Source organism: Vidua chalybeata, chromosome 5 (assembly GCF_026979565.1).
Source record: "Vidua chalybeata isolate OUT-0048 chromosome 5, bVidCha1 merged haplotype, whole genome shotgun sequence".
Classification (NCBI taxonomy): Eukaryota; Metazoa; Chordata; class Aves; order Passeriformes; family Viduidae; genus Vidua; species Vidua chalybeata.
In genome coordinates, this window is record NC_071534.1 from 69,235,222 (window position 1) to 69,256,874 (window position 21,653).

General features: G+C 41.4%; 1 protein-coding gene across 3 annotated transcripts in view; it reads left to right on the forward strand.

The window, feature by feature from the left end:
* Positions 1-21,653, forward strand: part of MKLN1 (muskelin 1) — a 93,382-nt gene that overhangs the window by 16,691 nt on the left and 55,038 nt on the right. For all 3 annotated transcript variants that reach the window (XM_053943359.1, XM_053943361.1, XM_053943360.1), the window contains exons 3-6: positions 5,133-5,275; positions 6,687-6,775; positions 12,589-12,698; positions 16,458-16,650. In XM_053943359.1, coding sequence (XP_053799334.1) covers positions 5,133-5,275; positions 6,687-6,775; positions 12,589-12,698; positions 16,458-16,650 — 535 coding nt within the window. The remainder of the gene's footprint in view (positions 1-5,132; positions 5,276-6,686; positions 6,776-12,588; positions 12,699-16,457; positions 16,651-21,653) is intronic.

Sequence of the window (21,653 nt, forward strand, 5' to 3'; positions counted from 1 at the left end):
TTCATATTCCAAAAAATGTTGATTTATGCACATGACTTTTAATCTCTGGAATAAACATCATGGATCTTATAGGAAATGAAGCTGGAAAGCATTTTATAGGTGTTGTGTTGGCAGCTCTTCCGTTAAAAACTGGTCACTCGTGCGGTGACGCACTTTCTCGAGTGTGTGGGTGGCCATAATGGCCCGGACAGGAAGCGAACTAAAACTCAGGGAAATAAAGCTCTCCTTGTTCCCAGCTTTATTAGCTGAAACCAGGGCTTAGGCACAGCACAAGGACTGATGTCCAGCATGCTCAATGTGAGATATTTTAATAAGCTCTGCAGCCCTGATCGCTCGTGTTTGTCTCCTCAGTGCCTCACCTTAATGCCAGGGTTTAGCAATTCCCTGTTGAGGTGATGATGCTGTGCTGGCTTAAGGGGTAAAAATATGAGTGAGTCCCTAAACATTGGTTTATCCCTTCCCTCAGTGACTGAAACAAAACCTTTCTAGGCACCTTTTCTTTCAGAGCACGAATCAGAAGGACATAGGCAAAAACATTAAGATGTGTTCAGAAGCTCAGTGAAAATTGCAGTAAATGTGCTAAAGTCCGTACCAAACCTTTTTAAAAGGAGAATGAAAATGAAAGTGGAAGTGTAGGTACTTGAAATGCTGCCATGTGACTATATTTAGTAAAGGGTTGTCCTGGCTTCATGGATATGGTAGAGTTAAATAATTCCCATGGCCATAAAAGCCACCAGTTGGTTATGAATGAGTGCCAGTGAAAGGAAATACATCTGACAGCTGTTTTTCTGTTTATTAAACTAGATATCTTTCTTGAGTCTTGAAATAGATGACCCAGAAATTATATATTTAATAACAAACTTGTTATGTAGTAACCTATTCAGGCAGGAGAGGGCTGATGATTCTATTTTTAATGCTGTTCTCGGCTTATATTGGAAGTGTGAAGCAATGAGGCTGGTGATGCTGAAGACCATGGCCCTGTCAGAAAGACTCATCCTGATGATTCCAGTGATGGTCTGATGTGGAAGACTGTGCAGAACATTTAATTCCTCTGAGTGGCTTGATTAATAACATGTAGAACAAGAGCATAGATTTTTATTTAGCCACCAACTTAATTACAAGAGCAATCAAGATGTTTGTGTTGAGGACAAGGGCAGCCTTTGTCATTTTGTTATTTTGTGGGTTTTATTTTTACATGCAGTGCAAGTTTCACTGTTCCCTAATCAAAAAATATGCTTGAGCAGGACTAGTTAAAGAGAAAGAAATTGGTAAAAGATGGTGTGACTCTAATTGTACAGGCAGCTTGTGTAGTGCAGTTTGGAATCTAGTTCAGCATATTTGGTCACAGAATCAATTAGGTTGGAATAGACCTCTGAGATCAGAGTCCAGCCTTTTACCAATCACCACCTTCTCAGTGCCAGGGTCCAGTTAAATGCCACATCCACTTGTTTCTTGGACACCTCTGGGGATGGTGACTCTGCCACCTGCTCCTTGGGCAGCCGATTCCAGTCTTGTGGAATTGTTAATTTTGAACAGTTGAAGATCATATGCATAAAGTTAGTGGCATTGTCCAAACAATTGGTTTCAGTTTTGCATCTGAAGACCAGTTTTCCTCTGATTTCCATCCTGCTGTGTAGATTGTATCAGGAATTAATTTAAAGTACATTAATAAAATTTACACTCTGTTGTGTGATGCAGCAGCCTGCATATGGTTGTCATCAAATGGTAGCACAAACCAGAGCTTCAAAAAAGTTTGGAATTTGCTGCAGCTCTCAGGGTGACAAGGCTGGACTTGCTTATTTTGGGGGTACACTGTAAGCAGCTGTTGGGGTGTTGAAGTGCCATATGTGACTTACTCTGCTCTTTGTGCATATTTACTTACAAATGTGTTGAATCAGAAACCAGAAGTTGTCTTCTGGCGTTTTTCAGCATCTTTTTTGTTAGTGTTGTGATTTGAGGCCTAACTGGGCCGAGGTTTTTGCTCAGTCATGCCAGTTAGTATCTATGTGCCATGTTCTAATGGACAAACACTTCAGTTATAATTTGGATTTTTGGAATACTGCATGAATACGTGGACATTAAATGTACTGATGTTACTCACAGCAATAAAATGGAAAAGTGTCAAATATCTTGATGTATTTGCCTGAAATCTCATAGACCTGTTCTCTCTCCAGGTTGAATAAATCACTTGATCCTACAGACACTTCTGTTACATCTTATAGAGCTACAGAGAATAGTCTGTCACAGCTAAAATCCTGGTAGCAGTCCAAAAATATCCATGCAGCCAGCTGTTAGCTCTTGAGGCAGTCTGTTTTTTCAGCATCAGTGAAGTTCATAGCTGGTACTCACACAGTGGCAGTGGTGTGTGTTTGTATAGAAACCCAAAAAGTACCTCTCTGTATTTGTACCTATATCATTGAATTACAGAATAGTTTGTGTTAGGAAAGTCCTTAAACATCTCATATCAAGACCCCTGCCATGGGCAGGGACACCTTCCACTAGACCATGTTGCTCCAAGATCATATCATTCATCTAACCTGGCCTTGAACACTTTCAGGGATGGGGAATCCACAGGGTCTCACCACCCTCCCAGTAAAGAATTTATTCCTAATAGCTAATCTAAATGTATCTTCTAGTTTGGAAGTCTTTCTGTTTGATATGTGTGTATGTGCATAAGAGACCAGAAAAACACATATTTAGGTACAGGGTTTTATAGCAGATCTGTCCTTTGTTTCCATGTCAATCAATAGATAATTCACAAAAAAAGGTTGAGTTTAGCTTTTGTGCTTCTATTTTCTGTAAGGTCTGCATGACTCAGCAGGTGGTGGGATGTGTGGAAGTGGGAAGGAGGGTAGCAGAGTTCCTTCTCTATCTGTAGGGTTAAGAAATCACTGCTGGCCATGTGGAGTAATTGCTGTGCCTTGCTCCCTTCCAGGCATAAACGATTTAACTGCAGTCCTGGTTTTCTCTCCCTTAATTTAGGGTAAGAATTGAATAATGCAGGATGACATTTGTGCCAAGTTTTTGCAAATCTTGTGTGGTACTTGAGAAAGTATGTGTTCATGGCCCAGGCATTAGGTCTGGGATTCCAGCAGGATTAAGAATTGCAATTGCTGGTAGTGCTGGCTTCACTTTTCCAGCTTTGGGAGAAATCTGCAGCGAAGATATGATGGTGTAGGAGGAGTTCTTAGACTTTGTGTACTGTCTGTTCTTTATGGGAATTTTGGCAGCGGGCTGTGCCATGTATCAAGTGCTGCCTTGCTCATTAAAGGACCGTCCTTTTGCTCATCCTTTCCTTTCTTCTGCTTTAGAAAATCAGTTTTCTCTCTACAATTTTAGTGTTTTTTTTTTTTCCTGAAGTTTGGGAAGTACTTTGAGACAACAGCATGGCTTGCTGCTGCGTTAACGATGGGTTCTGACATTTAGGTGGATGGTGTTCTTCACAAAAGTAGAAATTTGTCATTAAAAGTATTTGGAAAAGCACTAAAGTGTTCTTCTGTTGTACCCTCACAGTGCTGCTACTGGTTTATTTTCTTAATTTTGAAAAAATTTGAGATACTGGAAGCATCTTTGACAGTAAGTCTGCAATTAGTACCTATCCAGTCTGCATCCTCATCTGTAACTGCTCTATGTACAAGTATTTCTCTGAATCTAAGCTTTTTGTAAGACTAGTAGGAACCAGCCATTGAGGTCAAACCTTTATCCTAGTGCTCTCCAGAACAATATCACTACTGCTCCTAGATTGAGAATTATTTGCTTTATAGGGCTGAGACAAAAAAACAAAACAAACAAACAAACAAACAAAACCCCAAAAAAAACCCCAAAAAAAACACCCAAAAAAAACCCCCCAAAAAAACCCTGAGAACTAAATGGATGAGCAAGTTTTTTCTGTTGCTCTCCCAAAAGTTACCTTTCTAGGTTAAGATTGCCCTGCTGATGTAGTTACCTAGGATAGTAGATACTCTCCTAAGATGTTCAGCATAGGAGATACTACTCAGTCTCTACAGAAAGCAACCACACACATGCAAATAACTCTACTTGATGTTGATGAAACACCAAAACTTGGTCATCATGTCTGGCTTGGCAGTGCTGCTGTTAGGAGGACAGAGCCACCAGCAGAGCGTGTGGTGGGAGGTGTCCTACAGCGTGCTGATCTGCTTGTGCTGGAGTCCTGATGACAGGGCTTTGTAAAAAAATCCAGCATGATGACTAATTGTCGTTCTGTGCTTTGCCTCTGTGGTGCACTGCTTATTTCTGAGAAATCAGAGACGAGAGTGAAACACATTGTTTTCAGATATAAAACTTGATGTATTCTGCAAGGTAAAAGAACCAGGTGTCTCCAGACTCCCCTCAAGAGCTGTTTGGTAGGGGAAGGCACTTGGTGGTCCCTGATGAATGGTGCAAGTGCTTCCCTGCTCCTGCTTTTCCATGGGAACAGACCTCTTCCTCCATTAGTGCTGGTGAAGCTGGTAGCTGTGGCCTGAGTATAAATAATTTGACTACTCATACACAGATTGTGTCTACCCAGTGTGAGAGGGAGTGTTCACAAGGGAGAACATTTTCATCATTTTCCATGTAAAGCTCCTTTTCTGTAATTAAGTGGCTCAGTTTTATTTGGGATGGTTAATAAGCGGTTGGTTCCTGTGTTTGCCACACACTAAACTTTGTGTTCAGTGGTTAAACAGCATCAGCCCAGAGAGGAAAAGTAATTTGATGTTCTCTTAGCATGTGGAACATACTGTATTTATCTAATTGTGTATTCAGTTTAGGTTTCATTTCAGGCTGTAGTGGGTGTTTGAATCTTCACTCTCTGTAGTTTGATCCTATTTGCCAGATTTCAGGAAGTCTTGCGTCCAATTTAAAGGAATATATGTAAGCTCTAAATAGAATTGCTAGGCATAAGTAGTTCAACCAAATACTTTTCCTAGGTAAACTGAGTTTAAAATAGTATTGTTTAAAAACCTTTCCTTCATTCCAGAACCAAATGAAAAAATGCCACAATGGGAAGGTTTCATCTTCACTTTCATTCTCTGATTTTGTAAACTGAGTATTTGGAGGCTGTAATGCTTCTCCTTTAGCGTGTTTTGCAGCCTTGGCTTTAATATTGAAACTCACTGTTTTCTCTTCCACAGTATTTGATTCTGAAGCTTGAAAGACCTGCCATAGTCCAGAGCATCACATTTGGCAAATATGAGAAAACGCATGTCTGCAATTTAAAGAAGTTTAAAGTCTTTGGTGGAATGAATGAGGAGAATATGACAGATCTCTTATCCAGGTAAGACGTGATTGCATCAGCTCTGGGAATCATAAAGGCTGGACCAAAATGCTCTTCCCCCTTGGCTCCCCAGCAGACACATGGCCAGTAGTGGGGCACAGCTGTGGTTGTGACCCTGCCATTGGCTGCCCTCGTGTTTGTGGTCAGGTCAGAGAGCAGCAATCCCAACACTTGCTCCAGGAGCCTTCCTTATCCTGCTATAACCACAGAGGGTTTGTGGAGAGCGAGCTCTTGGGGATTGGGAAGAGCTGAGCGCTGGGTGCAACGTTGCTGGATTGCGATTCCTTCCTTCCATGTGCTTGAGGCATGGAAGAAATGATTCCCCAGGTGTAGGGGACTTTGAAGTAACTTTTAAAAGCCCAAGTAACCTCCCCATGTCAAAACCCTTGTTGCAACCTTAAAGATCTCAACTAATCAGCTGGTCTGCCTTTTTCAGATGGGTAAATAAATCAAACAGGCAAATGGAAACCTGTATTTTCCTTTGTTTAGTTGGATTTTGTAGAGTTGTACTGATAGGGATTAAAAAAAGAGCCTTTTGGCTGTTCAGGTTATCCAGAACTTTTGAATAGGTGCTAATGTAAATTTGCAAGGGCCTTTTATGTTGTGTGCAGTTTCAGAAAGGGAAATGAGAGTTAAAATCCAGGAGTACAAGAGAAAAGAGTAGCAAGAACCAGTGTATTTTGGGGAGCCTACAGTAGAGAAGTTCATCTCCAGGGAATGTATGGGGTACATCATCTGTAGTCAAGCAGAGTAATCATGGACAAACATGGGAAATTCTATGTTGCAGGTATCATTCCAAGACCATATAGAATCTATCCACAACCCTTCCCACACTTTTGCCCTCTTTAGATAGATCAGTCTTGAAATTTGCCTTTATTGCTGTTACAATTGTGGGGGAAGAAGTCTTTTAGTATCACATTGGCATTTAATACTGTTTCACTTCTGCTGAAGTTTAATGAAAATCCTCATTTTGGGACCTGCACTTGTATTTTCAGTAAAAATGGACTTAAGATTTCTGATAAATTATACTAAATATTCGATATTTTTAGAAAGCAATGCCCATAAATGAATCACAAAGCACTTTGTCAGGGTGATAATTTTGAGATCTGATCCATCTCCCTCTTGGGAATGGAAGAGTGCAGTTCAGCACATCAGGAGCTGAAGTCTCAGGGTTCCAGGTGCAGAGGAACAGCACTGATCCAAAGCCAATTCCCTCCCAAAATCCCAGTGCTGTCTCCCAGGGAGGCACAGGTAGGTGGAGAGCAGCCCAGGCCTTGGTCCAGCACATGTACTGATGATTCAGAGTGGTGTGAAACAAGCTGTGTGTTTCAGGCGTGACCTAGATTGCGTTTATTAGCTAGTCCTTAAATACAAGGTAAGATTTAGTAACCTTATTTATTTTTTCCCACAGTGGCTTAAAGAATGATTATAACAAAGAAACATTCACCTTGAAGCATAAAATTGATGAACAGATGTTCCCCTGTCGATTCATTAAGATAGGTAAATGCATTTTTTCAGCATTCTGAGTAGAAAATAATCTCTTCTGATACTTGTGCCTGTCTTGGCACTTGTGACTTCATTGTACTCAGGCAAAGTATCCACAATAGCTGTTCCATTTCATCATCTTTTAGGCTGGTTAGATTGAAACACAGTGAAGTCCTGTTAATAAGAAATAGTAGCTTTATAATTTAGATCCTGGGGAGTGAAAGCAAAATAGAGTAATTTTCAGAAATACAGCTGTTGAGTCAACTAATTGCGGGAGAAGCTGCTTACTGTCCTCCTATGAATTGCTATATAGAGCTTTAAATAAATAACTGAGCTAAATATCAGTAAAAGTTTCCATATTGACAGCCCTCAAGTCTGAAAAAGCTGGAAAAGTTTCGTTCTGAGACACACTCGCAACATACAAAGCAACAGCAGAAGCCTCCCTTGTTCTCTCCCTGCTGCTCTTATCACAATGTCTCACTCACCTCTGGCTGAGGATGACACCCAGGGGCAGGGCATGTACCCCCTGATGTCTGGTTTGGCTGGGGCAAGGGTTGAGGGGGTGATCCCCAAGGCCAGGTACTGGGACGTGTGATGGGAGCAGGAAAGGATATCTCTTCCTTGCTTTCTGCAGGCCAGAGAGAGCAAGAGCCTAACAGTTGTTGGATTTAATCCAAGGATTTGGAGCCTTTCAGCTTGCTCAGTAAATTTATCTTTCCCTTCCTACCTACTGAGATAGTACAAGAATGACTGGGTTTAAACTAGCTGTTTAAAGTTAAAAATAGAGCAGGGAGGTAGTTGCTGAAAAATGAGATCCTGTTGGCTAATTTAAATGAATTTAGGAGTGTTGTGATGTGTTGGGTGATTCCTTTGCCAAGACTCTGATGATAGTGGCTGTGTAGGGGCTCCCCTCTGAGCCCTTTGCTCCAGTGTGTTCTTTCTGAATCTCCTCATGTTTGTCAGGAACTGAAAGCTTCAGGCTGGGAATCCAGTAATCATTTGTGGGGTTTCCTGTTCTTAGAGAAGCAGAGGTTTTGGTTGTTCACTGGGCTGGTTTCTGGCTGCTACTTTTGGAAGCAACTGTAGTGCTTGGCTTTAGGAAACCTCAAGAGTAGCAGAGGAATCAAGTTAAAGGTTGACTACAACAGGGAAGTTAAATGAATTTTTAAAAGCTTTATTTTTTATTTTTTATTCTGAAGCTTCCAACATTAAGTTTTTGGAAAATGCTATTTTTCAGTGGCTAAAAACTATCAAGTAGTTCCTGGAGGGCTAAAGGGACCAATGGAAAGATTTTTGGCTGCTTCTTTGGATGTGTAAATTGTATTCCAGGAAAGTGTGTTCTGATGAAATGAAGTGTAGCTGTGAATTGAAACTTGTTATGAAAGTGAAATGCTGATTAATTCCCATTGCCAGGATGTTTTCCTCTGAAATTACATCAGTACCTTGTTTTCTTGGGATGGGATCTTCATGTAGCACTTTTCTCAAGGGCATGTAGTGATAGGACAGGAGGAAACAGCCTTATCTGAAGGAGGGTAGATTTAGATTAGATATATTAGGAGGAAATCACTGATTCTGAGGGTGGTGAGGTCCTGGCACAGAGTGCCCAGAGCAGCTGTGGCTGCCTCTGGATCCCTGGAAGTGTCCAAGGCCAGGTTGGATGGGGCTTGGAGCCACTTGGGATAGTGGAAGGTGTCTGTGCCATGGCAGGGGGATGAAGTTGGATGCCCTTTCAGTTGCCTTGCCACCCAAACCATGCCATGAATAAACATTATTATCTACATTAATATTAGATTTGCATTGGGCTGTCACTTCCTCACTGGTTACGGTTTGAGATGAGTTTTTCTTTATCTATAGCCTTTCATTTCCTGAAGCTGTCTTCCATGAAGAAATTCCTATGCTAAGACAGAACTGGAAATGATCTTTTCACCTAAACCTATGAAAGCCTCTGGTTGATGGCTGGTGTAATTTTGTTGATGAAGTTGTGAGAGCAATTTTGCTGTGAAACAACTGCAAAACACTGTTACGAAATTCTGTTATTTTTCAGATTCACAGCTTGAAAATGTTTTGAGTTTGTTAAAATTTCCAAGCTGCTAGCCAAAGTAACTCAAAATTTCAAGCACCGTGCTGTGTTCCTTGTAACAGTGCCAGGAAATAAGGCCAAAATCTGCCCTTTTGGATTCTCGGGCACTGACACGGCAAAATCCCGCTATCAGTGAGGTTTGGGTTTGGGGGTTCACAGCACTTGCATGAGGAATGGGCTTTATGATTCCACAGATCAGCACAGGGACCTACAACAGCACTGTCAGTAACAAACAGTGGGGCTTATATGGGGGCGTGGGGCAGGAGAAACCATGGACAGATCTGGGAGAGGGGAAAGTTCCTCCTCCAGCCTCCACTGCTCACGTAGCAGAGGAATTTTCAGGCTCATAAAATGCAGAAAGAATAGCCTCTATCCTTCAGTCAGGAAAAGCCTTGCACTTCTGTTAGTTTAATAACTTCAACTTCAGTTCCTAAGTGCTGAAATGCCCAGTTGTGCAAACTTTTGACTTATTTGACAGTTAATTTTTACATGTCATGTAGTACCTCATTAAAGAACTGGAGAGAGAGAAGAAGGTGTTTATCCAGACAAAATATCGAAGAATAATCTTTTTCATGTCTGTGAGCTTTGTTTCTGGCTCTGTTCTCATGATTCCTCCAAGCAGAGATTTTTCTGTGCTGTGTCCTTGAAAGCAGAAGGTGTAAAGATTGATTGCCATGAAAGAACTTGAAAAATGCCAGGTGTAATTCTCATTGCACTTTGTTACTAACATGGGATTTGGTAACTAGGCTTCAAGATTTTTTGGCTTTGACGGAACAAAAATGAGGGACACTTTTTTAAAATGGATATTTTCTTCATTTTTGTAAGCGTACCTGTTTCTATGTCTGCCTGTAGATGAGGGACACAGAAATTAGCTTGAGAGAGGTATTTGAAATAACCATGTTTAATGCCCTTGCTATTATTATCTTCTTTACTACAGAGTTGCAGTCCTTGTCTAGGCATAGCTGTTATTGAGAAGTATCCCCTAAAATCATCCTTGTATGGATTAAGAACTGTTTAAGTGACTCAAATACCTTCTGTTTCTCAGAAGAATATTGATTTTTTTTTTTTTTTTTATTATTATTTTTCCTCTGCTGAGCTCCTCTCACTGTGGAGTGACAATTCTACTGTTCTGAACAGTTACACCTTTCCGGATGGATTGCTGTGGTACCTGCAGGAAAAAACATAGTGAGATGACTTTTTGATAAAAAGTGTAGGAATTACATATCTTTAGGCCTTCAACATCTTTGATTGTAGTACATTTCCATCTCAAAGGTGTGCAGAAAAAAGTGCTTCTATACTGCACTTAGTGCCTTCTCTTTCCAGGTATAAGTCAGATTGTGGGTGCTCTAAAAGGAGATTTTTCTGAAGATTTGAGCACTCCTATGGAGGCTTCAAAAAAGAGAGGGCAGAAGAAAGGGTGAGAGATGTCTCCTGGGAGTCAGGAAAGAAGTTCAGAAATGGGGAGATGATCCAGCAGAGCACTTCAACTTCCCTAACTGGAATAGAAATCACATCTCAGTGTCAACCTTCAGCTTTGTTTCTTTTCCTGCTCCTATGGAGTCAGGTTCAGTTTTCTCTGCCTGTGCAGTTTGGGGAAGAGTTTTCCTTCCCTTCCCTGTACAGCTTAATGTGCTTTCCTTAGAAAAGATGGTTACACTATGAAAATCTTGCTGTTAAAAATCACCATTTCTGGTGTTTTGTTTTTTTCCTTTTGGTAAAAAAAGGCTGTTGGAAGCTCTGAGTTCACTGTGTAGAAGACAAATGTCAGTAATTTGATGGCTTTGCTTTTTCTTGTGGTGGAAGCTGCCCCAGATTCTTGTGTACATCCCAATAACTTCTTAGGGGTTGTAGTTGGCATCAAAGAGAGGAAGGTGAATTGCTAATTTGTTTTCTGAGAGAAGCTCATATAAGTTTTGAGGAGAATTGATGAAAAGAAATAGAGGTGGATAGAGAAGGTTTCAGTTTGGAAATTGGCCTCAGGTTTACCATCAGGAAATGTATGGTCTTGGCCCATTTGAGGTGGTCTGTGGTTTAGTTAAGCGTTTCAGTTCAGTGAGCTGTTGGATAGACTTTGATGTTTATAGCTGACCAAATACCAAATTTAACCTCAGTTTGATCTGGTCTGTGTGTTCAGGTCTGAGGACAGACCATAGGTGCTACCCTCAGATGTGGTATTTTGCCAGATTGCTGCAGTAATGGGTAGGATATCTGGAACCTAACTTGAATTTAGCAGCAGTCATGTTTTATGGTGTTAAGTTACCATATTGGCAGCACTCAGCTTGTGCAGGGGATGAAAGTCAGCAAGAGGGAAATTTCCTGGGCAGAGAGTGTGGAATGTGGATGGGAGACAGGTGACTCTTGGTTTTTCTGACCACCTCACTTCTCTCCACAAACATGCACCTACAAGGAACTGCTCTGAAAGCATCACACTGTGTGCTTAAGTTGTAAAAAAACTGAAAAGATGTTTTGAGAGCCATAAAATAGAAAGTACCTTCTTAGGGATATTAAAATCAGTTAAGAGTTGCATATACAAAGTCTCTCTGGATCTTGACTATTCCCAGAAGTTACTGTGTGTCTTTAGCAATAGGTTTGTAAATCCACCCTCTAAAACTTAGAAAATCATGTGTTTGAACATGTGCCTTGTGCCCAAACACATTGCAGACAATCATAGATGTAGCTTGTTTGAGGTACAAATACTTAAGAACCTGTAAGAGCTCAGGAACAGCTTTATCCTGAGTTTGGGGATTTTATTTCCTCAAGGAGTAGGTCAGAAAAACCTGAGTTCAACAGGTTAATCTCAGTGGTATTTCATGGTGCCTGTTTCAACAGGCAGTTTCTTAGTGGCAAAAATAGTGGAAGGGAGGAGGTAGTGGACTCCTTGCTGTTGCTGGTAACTGCTCATTCCACTTCAATACTGTCTTTTCCTGTTTATCAGTTACAGTCACATAAAAAGGAAACAAAAGTATTTGAACTGAAACAACTCAATTTCATTGCAGTTTTAATGAGTCAGAGTTCACACACAAGTTTTCTGGGGGTTGGAGTTGCTTCAAAAAGCAGAAGCAGGTCTTAACCTGCAGATTAACCACAAAATCAGTGCAAGGCCACAGATGTTAACCCAGAGTGGTAGAGAAGCCATAGGTGAGAGGCTATAATGTGTTTCATGGGTCTTTTAGTATTTCAAGTCCATTTGTTCCAATATTCAGATAAAATAGTATCAACAAAAAACCTGCACAGATTAAAAATAAAGCTTAAAAAAATAGAATTTTTAAATTAGAAACTGACAGTTATCCCTCCCTCGCTCCTCTACAACTTGCAGATGTTACTAATTTTGTAAAATTTAAAATACCCAAGCTTCTTGTCTTCACCATTAGGGAAAATAATTGTTGCTGACAAATGGGGAAATAAATGTACTATTAGGAGCAAATACTGTCGTTAGTATGCTCGTGATTCCCATCCTTGTCAAAGCTTGTTGCTTCTTGGAGCTGTTTTTAATGATAGTGTTTTTGCTCTTCTGCTTAAAGCAAGCTTCTGCTTTGTAATGATCTGCTGTTTTAATGTTGCTCAGCACAGGTTGCTTTAAATGACAAACTTGAACATGATGTATTAGGTAATTTTCCTAAGCTAAGTTAAATGAGCTAGAACCTAAGTCAGAAACACTGAATTTTGTGTAAACTTTAAAAGCGTTCTGTTGCAATAGTGATTGTTTGATGTTTATGCATACTTTTTCTCCTTTTCCTTTCTTCTCCAGTTCCACTCTTATCATGGGGACCTAGCTTCAATTTTAGTATCTGGTATGTTGAACTAAATGGCATTGATGATCCAGATGTGGTCCAGCCGTGCCTCAACTGGTACAGCAAGGTAGGCCTGCATTTTAGATGCCTGTTTGTTTGAGGATTCCCAGTCTCAGAATCTTGTGAAACTTTTCTTACTGGAATGATGTGACCTTTTCATTCCTTGAACATCAGCTATTAAAACAGCAAACACGCATAGTTGGAACCACGTGGCTGACTTTGACCCTAAGGGAAACTTTCTGAATTTTATCTGTTTGTTCTCTTCGAAAAACCAACAACACAGCCCCAAGGAACCCCAAAACCACCAGCATCACCCAAAAAAACTGACAGGTAGACATTAAAAGAAGGGAACACTGAGCCAAAGGAGACAATATTAGTATTTGTGTTGGAAGGGAAATGAATCTTAACAAAACCAGATTCCGTTTCTCCCTCTTCTTGCCTTCTGATTCTTCTACCTCCAGTCCATGGAGTCCACAGCCTTTTGGGTTACAAATGCAGCTTTTGTTACAGGGTATAAAAATGACCTTTTTTAAAAGAGAATCCATGTTGGTGTCTTGCACTTCAGATGTTTTCCTCTTACTGTCTTTTTGCTGAATACCCTGGAACAGAGTAGAGCTGGTGCCACTGGACTGTGAGATGAGATGATTTATGCCATTTGTCATTTAATAGACAGAAAGTTCAAGGGGTTCCAAACTTTGTTTTTATAACCTGTATTTAATTGAGTATTAGACATGTCTCTCCTGTGGGAGGGAAGTGCACACTGACAACCAAAACACATTTTATTGGTACATTTTGTACATTGGATCTTCTGGAACAATTAATGAAACTCATATTGTGTTACAGAGAAGACATCCTTTCCAGCTGAGTAGGACTGAGTAGTGGAGCAGTGTATCTCTGCTTCCAGAAGGAAGAACTTAGAAGGGGATAGAGAATGTGTGTGATTAGTTATGGTGCTGCCAGAATGGTGAAGAAGCTGTGTGTGACTGTGGTGTCTGGCTCGTGCCCATTTACACCAACATCATGAGCTGCTTTGTGGAGGATTTAAATAACCAGCATGGTGGAAGTTGTCTGGAGCTGCTTTATGGCCCAAGTGGTGTTGTGGTCATGAGTCAGCTGATGATGGATGTCCAGTTCTGAAAAGTCCAGTTGACAGAAGCTGCTGGTGGTTTTCCTTTTGCTGGCTCTGCACGTGGTGGTGTGTCTGGCAATTTGGACCAGTTGCTGCAAGCAGGAAGCTCTGATTTTTATGTTCTTTTTTGGTCAGGAGTCATGCAGTGATGATGTCTACATCTGTTTTGTTCCATCTTATCCATGGAATCGGCACTTTTCCTGGTCAGCATTGTGTGTAGGGACGACTTCTTCAAGGGGTGCCAGCATTGTTCTCCTAAAGCTTGGAGCCCCAAAGCAGCAGAGCAGAAACTGAGTCACGATGGTGTGAGCTTTGCTAGGATCCACTGCCAAGTTTTTGGTGATGAGTGCATGTGTCACTGATGTTCTCCTCTCTCACAGAGGAGAGGCCACTGTTGCTGGATCCACGGAGGGGGATGTGCTGTCCCATATTTAGGGAAAGGCAGAAAGGTTGACCTGTTTCTTCCAGTTCTTTGAGGTGGTGGGAATATTTTCATGTGTGTTTTTGGAAATCTCAGAGTCTTTGAAGTGTAATAATTCTTCACTGCCCGCGACATCAGATGAGAGGAAGGTTCTATATCACGTTGCCCTTCCTTTTTGTTTTGTGCCAACAAAACCTCCCTCTCCTGTGGGGAGTAGAGCTGGGAATAATGGATAAGGACTGAAACATTCCTCAGGGCTTTCTCCTTCCTGTGCAGCTCAGCCTACTGCCTCCAAAAAGCCTTACCCCTTTTTCCTGAGGAGTGGACATACTTCAGCACCTAAGAAGAAGGGGTACTTTATCACTTCTGATAATGAGCACATAAGTATTTTTAATTCTCTGAATGTATTTGACAGTGTTGATGTCTTAGTCTCATGCTCTTGTTACGTTTTTAACCATAGGAATTATTTACAGCTTCAGATCAAAGCTATTATTTGGGTTGTCATCTCTTTAAACCTGTATGACAGGATTTAAAAAGGAGCCTTTTATATACTTTTTATACACACTTTTTTGCTTAAAGCAGGTTTTTACATTTAACTTTTGAAGTACTACTGTAGTGTCACTTGAATATAAACTTTTATATTGCATCAAGTGGCCAGACTCCATCCAAGTAATTCCTGGCTATTTAAGCCAGGTCTGTCACTCATGAGCAGCTCAGTGGAAGGGAGGAGGTACCCTCTGTCTCAAGCCTGCATTTTGTCTAATTTCTGAACTGGAGGATCTAAAAATGCAGAAACTGGTAGTTTCTGGTGTGTAGCTCTCCTTTTGCTTGCTATCCCTTTGAGCAAAAAAAATCTAATTTGGTTTTGGCCTTGTCTCATGCAAGTGAAGATTTGCTTCGAGAGTGTCTTAGGCATCTCTTGGAAAGGAAAAAAAAAGGAGTTGCTTTTTGCCAGTTGTGCTGTAAAACTGTTTTAGCTTTAATAATTCTTTGCTGCAGCCTTGCATTCTTATCGGTACATGTCCTTGGCCTTTATGTGGGCTGGGAACTGGTTTTCTAAAAATGCATAGTTCTGGCTATTTGCAGCTGTGAAATACTGATGGATTAAGAACTAAAAATACAGCACATGGCTGTGTTTCTTTTTAGCCGCTTCAGTTTATGAGATTCTTGCTATCGAGCCATTCTTTCGAGAGCATTAAATTTTGTTGAGTGGTCAGTGTTAGTTCCAGGTTTTCAGAAAGATTTTGTTCATTTAAATACTATAAGCTTCACTTTTAGCAGTAGTGTCCATTTAGGAGTAAAATCTTTTGTCTGTAATTTGCTCAGTCTTATAGATGCTTAAAGTTACATTTGCTTTTTACTACAGTAGTTGTGTGTTAAAGATGGAAATGGAGATTTTTTTTTTCTTTAATGCCTTAGAATTTAGGATTGAAAAGTCTATTTAAAATAAGTGGTTCTGCTACTTATCAACCTAAAAATCTATGTTTCTTATACGTCTTGTTAGCAGCTTTGAAAATTGCAGCTCTTACTCAGAGTTTACTACTCCCTCGTGTGTCGGTGCCAGGATGTTTGACCCAGCATGGGTTTTTCTTCACCTTTCTCACCCCTTCCCACAGCCGAGTGGGAGATGGGCAACTGTGGCTCCATCCGTGGTGTGAAAGCAGAGGTTCTGCTTCAAGATGCAGGCAAATATTTAGAAGTTAAAACTTTGGTGTGCACATAAATCCTTGGTGCTGCTGATCCCAAACCCTCACGAACCCCCAGGATTTGGGGTCAGACTTCTGCCTTTCCGTGGCAGGAGTGCTGGTCATTGCAAGTATTCCCATTCTCACAGCTTTTTTTTTTTTCCTTCTGCTTCTAGAAAAGCTGTGACCTACTTACTTTTCTAAATTATTTTGTTATGTAAGAGTCATACAATCAAATTATGTAACACTGATAGTGGAGGCTTTTTCCTGCTCTGTGCTTTGTGTAGGCCTCAAACAGCAGGGCCAAGCAGATGGGGGGGGGGAAATAATGGTCACCCCTGAGATCTGGGACACCACGCACTCTCTTCTTGTATGCTTATTAAATTGGATGATACCAAATTGTATAATTTCTATACTGTTGGAAAGGGAATGCCTGCACAGCTTGTAATGTGTCTCACATAGCCTTCCTCCCTGTGCTCAGGAGCTGTTTGTGTGGCGTGGATAAGAGATGCTGTCTCTGGACAGGTTCACAGGTAGTTGCCAGCAAAGGAAAAATCTCCATGTCTCAGAGGTTTTCTTGTGTTCCAGTAGTACCGTGAACAGGAAGCCATTCGCCTTTGCCTAAAGCATTTTCGGCAGCACAACTACACCGAGGCTTTCGAGTCGCTGCAGAAGAAAACCAAGATTGCTCTGGAGCACCCCATGTTGACAGACCTGCACGACAAACTGGTGTTGAAGGGGGACTTCGATGCTTGTGAAGAACTGATAGAAAAAGCTGTGAATGGTAAGAGAATCAGAGGAAGTGATTCATTAGTTTGAAAAAAAGCGCATTGAAATATTAACTTCTTCTGAATGTTACTGTGCTTAGTAGTAGAGTTGGCAGGTCCATGTGTTGTTTCATTTCTTGTGTGCTGTCAGCTTTTGGACTTGTGAGTGTGTGTGTGATGAAGGATAAAAATTCATGAAATCTCTTATCACTGCTACTTTTGGAGTCACTTTCCCCTAGAGATGACAAGGCGGTGCACTTGAGTGGGTAAAGACAAGTTCTTCATGTAAGTGTTGGCAAGCTGAAGGTGGGCTTAAACTGTCAGGAGAGTCACTGGAATGGTGAGCAGGGAAGCAGAAGACTGGAGTTCTCAGTGGTGATCTGGATCATGGTTTCTGATTGGAGCTCACCACTGAGTTTGTGGTGTTCAGGCAGAAGTTTTCAGCTGTGTTTGGATGAGGGTGCTCTCTTTGCTTATGGGGAAGATAATCCTTGGACAATTGTGTGGAAGTCAGTGACTGGAGGCAGAGCCTGTTTTTCTTTGCAGAGTGGGACCTTGGCAGGGCAGTCAGTTTCATTGGAACTGCTTTTAATTTTTTACTTGAAAGCTTTCTACTTAGAAACACAGTGTATAAACAGCTCTCAACTCCTAAAACGAGGGAGATGTACTCTCTCTTGATTGAATGGGATACAGAAAGAGTGGGGCTGTTGCCCTGAAGTGACTCTCAAGACCTGTGTAGCAGTTTTGGATTGCAGGCTGATAAAACAGAGGTGCTCTTGGCTATAAATGTAGAACTTCTTGACTCTGTGCAGTCACTCGTTATGGGAGACTTGTACTGGTGTAAGAGGAAAACTTTATGTCTGATGCCAGTAGAGTTAGGGACTTAGTGAACCAATTTCATGGATAGCTAAAGTTATTCTTTAATTCTGGGCTAATCAGTCATTTTGTAATACCTTTGGAAAGATGCTGATGTACCTACTTGACTCCCATCAGTGTGGTTTGTACCACTGAAGCTGGAAGTGGTTCTCAGAATGTGATAGAAATGATAGCTTGGAAATCAAGGCTTGTCTTCCATAAAAACCCACCATCTTTTTGTTAATAAGCTGTTCAACTGAGCACAGTTTTAAGGAGCTTATTGCAACAGGCCTTCCAAAACTGCAGTAAGTAGTTTTCTATGGGTTTGGCTCAAGGTTTCTCTTCAGACAGAGCAGTGGAGACCTGCCCTGTGCTGAGCTCCATGAGCAGCTGCAAGTGTTGAGACTGAGAATTGACATGTTCATCCTCACCCTCCCAAGACAATGGAGTGTTGGCTGGGCTGGGAGTGTGAACAGCTTCCTGCAATGCAGGGGCATTTTGTAACTGGCAGCTTCCTCCTGAATCGTAAGGGCAAGGGAGGATTGCAGGCTGGAAAAGCAGCAGGGAGCTGTTTCTTTCTGTGTCTCAAGACATGAGTGCCTGGAGGGAGCTGATGAGCCCACCACGATGCTGCAGCAGCCAGAGGAGTGCTGTGTGCTGATGGTGATGATTTTATCATTACCTCGCTCTGCTGCCTTGGCCATGGTTTAATCTCAGTGCCTGGAGGCTGTCCTCTTTCCACTTCATTGCAGACCAGAGTGGAAATGATTTCTTGAATAGAATTTCACTCAAAGTCTTAGAATGTGCTAAAAAAGTACTCTCAAAAATGGAATTTTTTCTTGGGCACTGATGAAGTGAATGTTTGTAGCCCAATTTTTTGAGCTATTATATCTTAATTTCTTTTACTACTTAATGTTTGCTGAGAGTGGGGCTGCTGTCAGCAGTGCGCTGCTTTTTCAGGTGTGGAAATACTGGCAAAGAACTGACCTGGTAGGAAACTGTAGGTCTTGTATTGTTCTGTCTGACAGTCAGACACTTGTTTCTTGTCAGATTTGATGTGGATAATCCTCCTTCCCTGGTTTTTGTTATCATGTCCCTTTTTGGAGGCTGGGGAGCTCGGCTTCACTTAGGTGAGCTGAAGGAATATGCTGTAGCTTGTTTTATCAGCCTTTTTTTAGTTCCAGCAAGTATAAGAAGCAAGTCTTGGTAGTAACAGACGGTGGATAATTTAGCAGGAGAGTCTTCAAGAACATCATTAGGTTTTGTCACTGCTTCTGAGGGACAGAAAAATATGCATGGGGATGTTTATTTTGCTTCATTTTAATCCAACACCTGGCTAGCTGAAGTTAAATGTCAGTGTGCACATCTCCCATTGCTCTGTTGGTCATCCTTAATGATTTTGCTTGTCTTGGAATACATTAACCTTCCTTCCCCCATCCTCCTGCCATTGTTTATGCTGTCTTCAGCTTTAAATGTAGCCATATAAAGCTCTATCGCCTCCCAGCACTCTTTGGAGAGAAGTGCTATCTATCCCGAGACACTGAGGCTGCATCCCATATTTGCTTTAAGCTGACACGACTGCGGGTTTTCACTAACTGGGTCAATCCTGCCCTTGCTCAGGACACTGTGTCCCTGGCACTGGTGCTCATGCTGCCACATGGCCAACCCAGACAGGGAGCTGATCAGGCTGGGGTAGGAGAGAGAGCAGGACAAACCTCTTCTGATAGCCACAAAACCCTCCCAAAACTGCAGCTGGAGCAATTTGTCTGAAGTTATTGCAGTCAAGGTGCTGAATATTAATGCTGCTTAACAGCTGGATTCTTCTTGGTAGGATGCGAACAGAGGTTTTCAGCCTTCAGCACGTTCTCCTACAGTATTCCTATTACCTCCTCCCAGTGATCTTCCACAGTTACCTGTCCTTACTCTGTTCTGCATCTGTCAAGCTCCCCAGCATTTTCTGAGCAGCCTGGTCTGGTGAAAGGTGTCCCTGTCCATGGCATGGGGTTTAGAACTGGATTATTTTTGAGGTCCCTTCCAACCCAGGCCATTCTGTGATGATTTTTTTATCATTTTACTTTCCTAGCAGCTCTGTTGTGAAGTCTCAATAGCTTGCTGCTTAGTCTCTAAGGTGTGGGTGTTCTTACCACTGAACTCCTGTCTGATGTGTTGTTTTTCCAAATAAAAGAGGATTAACTTTAGTCCTGTGTCTGTGTAGTGTAGCTGAAGTGTAGAGTTAATTGAGACATACAGATCCTTAAATTATCCCTGAAATCGTTCAAAGAGTGACTATTCTGTTGCAGACTGGGCATGAATATGTGAACTCCTGACCGCTTGCTGATCTGGGAGTTCATTGCCTTAAAGGCACAAACAGAAGTGCAGCGAGGTTGACAGAGATACTGCACACTCAGTTCAGCCTAAAATGTCTTCTGGAGAGGCTGATATTTGCAGTGGTGGGTATTGACAAAGTGCAACGCTCTGCATCTCTTGCGGGCTATTTCCATAGGCTTAGTCATGTAGAAAAAGAGTAGGTGGTCAAGAATTAGTGCTGGCAGAGCTAACTCTTGTTCTTTTGCATTGCTAATGATGAACGCTGTCTTCCACCTCACATCACCAGATGATTTCTTTTGAGAGCTCGGTGGCAGGCAGCCACACTTTTCCCACTGATTCTTTTGACTTGTGCGTTACACTTAGAAAATGGGCAAATGGAAACTCTGGCAGCTGCCTGACTTCGTCTCAAAAAGAAAAGGTTCCCTAAATCTCAGCTGGTTCACAGACTCAGTTCAAATGCTTCACATTTGGATCCATTCCTATAGCTTTCGGGCCTATATTATTGAAGGGAAAAAATCTGCTTAATATTCCTACAGAGAGTATGTGGAGTGCAAATTGCTTGGTTGAACTGCTTGCAGCTCCTGTAGACAGGGAAAGCTGCTTGGAATGGGTGGAAGAACTGCTTGTTTCCTATTAGTATTCCAGGGACTGAGGTGTTCCTTCTGGCACTGCTCGTATCAGTATGTGACATGTGTTTATCTGGTGACAAGTCAGTCCTGTGCAACAAACAAGAAGTTGGGATGTGCAGCCTGCAGGCTCCAGTGTCTCCTATGATTCACAGGAAGAGGAGGCACAGAAACAATTGTATTCTCCTTGAAGCTGTAGACAGACACGTATACCTGAATTTTACCATTTAATATTGTCTGGATTTAGTTCTGAGAAAGCTGTTCTGTATACTGGGATATATGGAGGGAAGAGGCTGGCTAGGGATCCAAAGCCTCTGGGAAGTAAATGGTTTTGAAGAAGAAGAATAACTTACATGGATTTGAGAGCAAACCTTGTTTCATTTTTATGAAAAACAAAGTGCAAGAAAATATTACAGCTCTGAGGCTGGAAAAAAAATTGTATGTTAACTTGTTTCTCCCCAGTCTTGAGGAAATTGTCAAGTAATGGCTGGATTTTTATCTGGTCGAACCTTTCTCTCCTTCAGGTTTACTTTAGAAGGTAGTTTGTGACTCAAAAAGCCTCAAACTGTTTAGCTATTTTGGCTACTTTTCTTTGGTTTGAGAAAAATATTAAAACCTCAAACCCCAGCTCCCAGAAATTATGGGCGAAGTGTCACCATGAAAGTTTTTTGAGCCATTGGCAGTGAAATGAACAGATTTCAGCAACTCTACCTGGAGATGTGTGTTGTCTAAAAACCCCCAAACTTTATACAACTTGCTCCTTATTGGCTTCAGCAAGTGAAATATTTTTGTCCTCAATGTTTGTCGTAATCCTTTCTGGGTAACCTGCAGTTGGCTGGCAAAATAAAGACTTGGGTTATCAGGGAGGCAGATTTTACTGAGCTTTAATCACAGTGAACTTCGTGTTGCTATGTCCAAAATGCGTCATGACTTACTGCAAAGAGCTTGAAAATAGTACAAAGTCGTTTTTTTGGCTGTAATTTTAGTAAACATGGACATTGAAGTGAGAGGTCTCCGGAGCGAAAAACACTTCATTTAAAAACTTCCACTCAGCGCTTTTTTTTTTTTTTTTTTTTTTTTTTGACTAGAGTCTTGAAATTTATTTTAAACTCCAGTTTCATTGGGAACAGCTGACAGACCTGAGCAGGCCTAGATGTGATCCTCAGTGCTTCACAGGAGCTTTGGAGACCTTTTGGTCAGCAGTGCTCTCC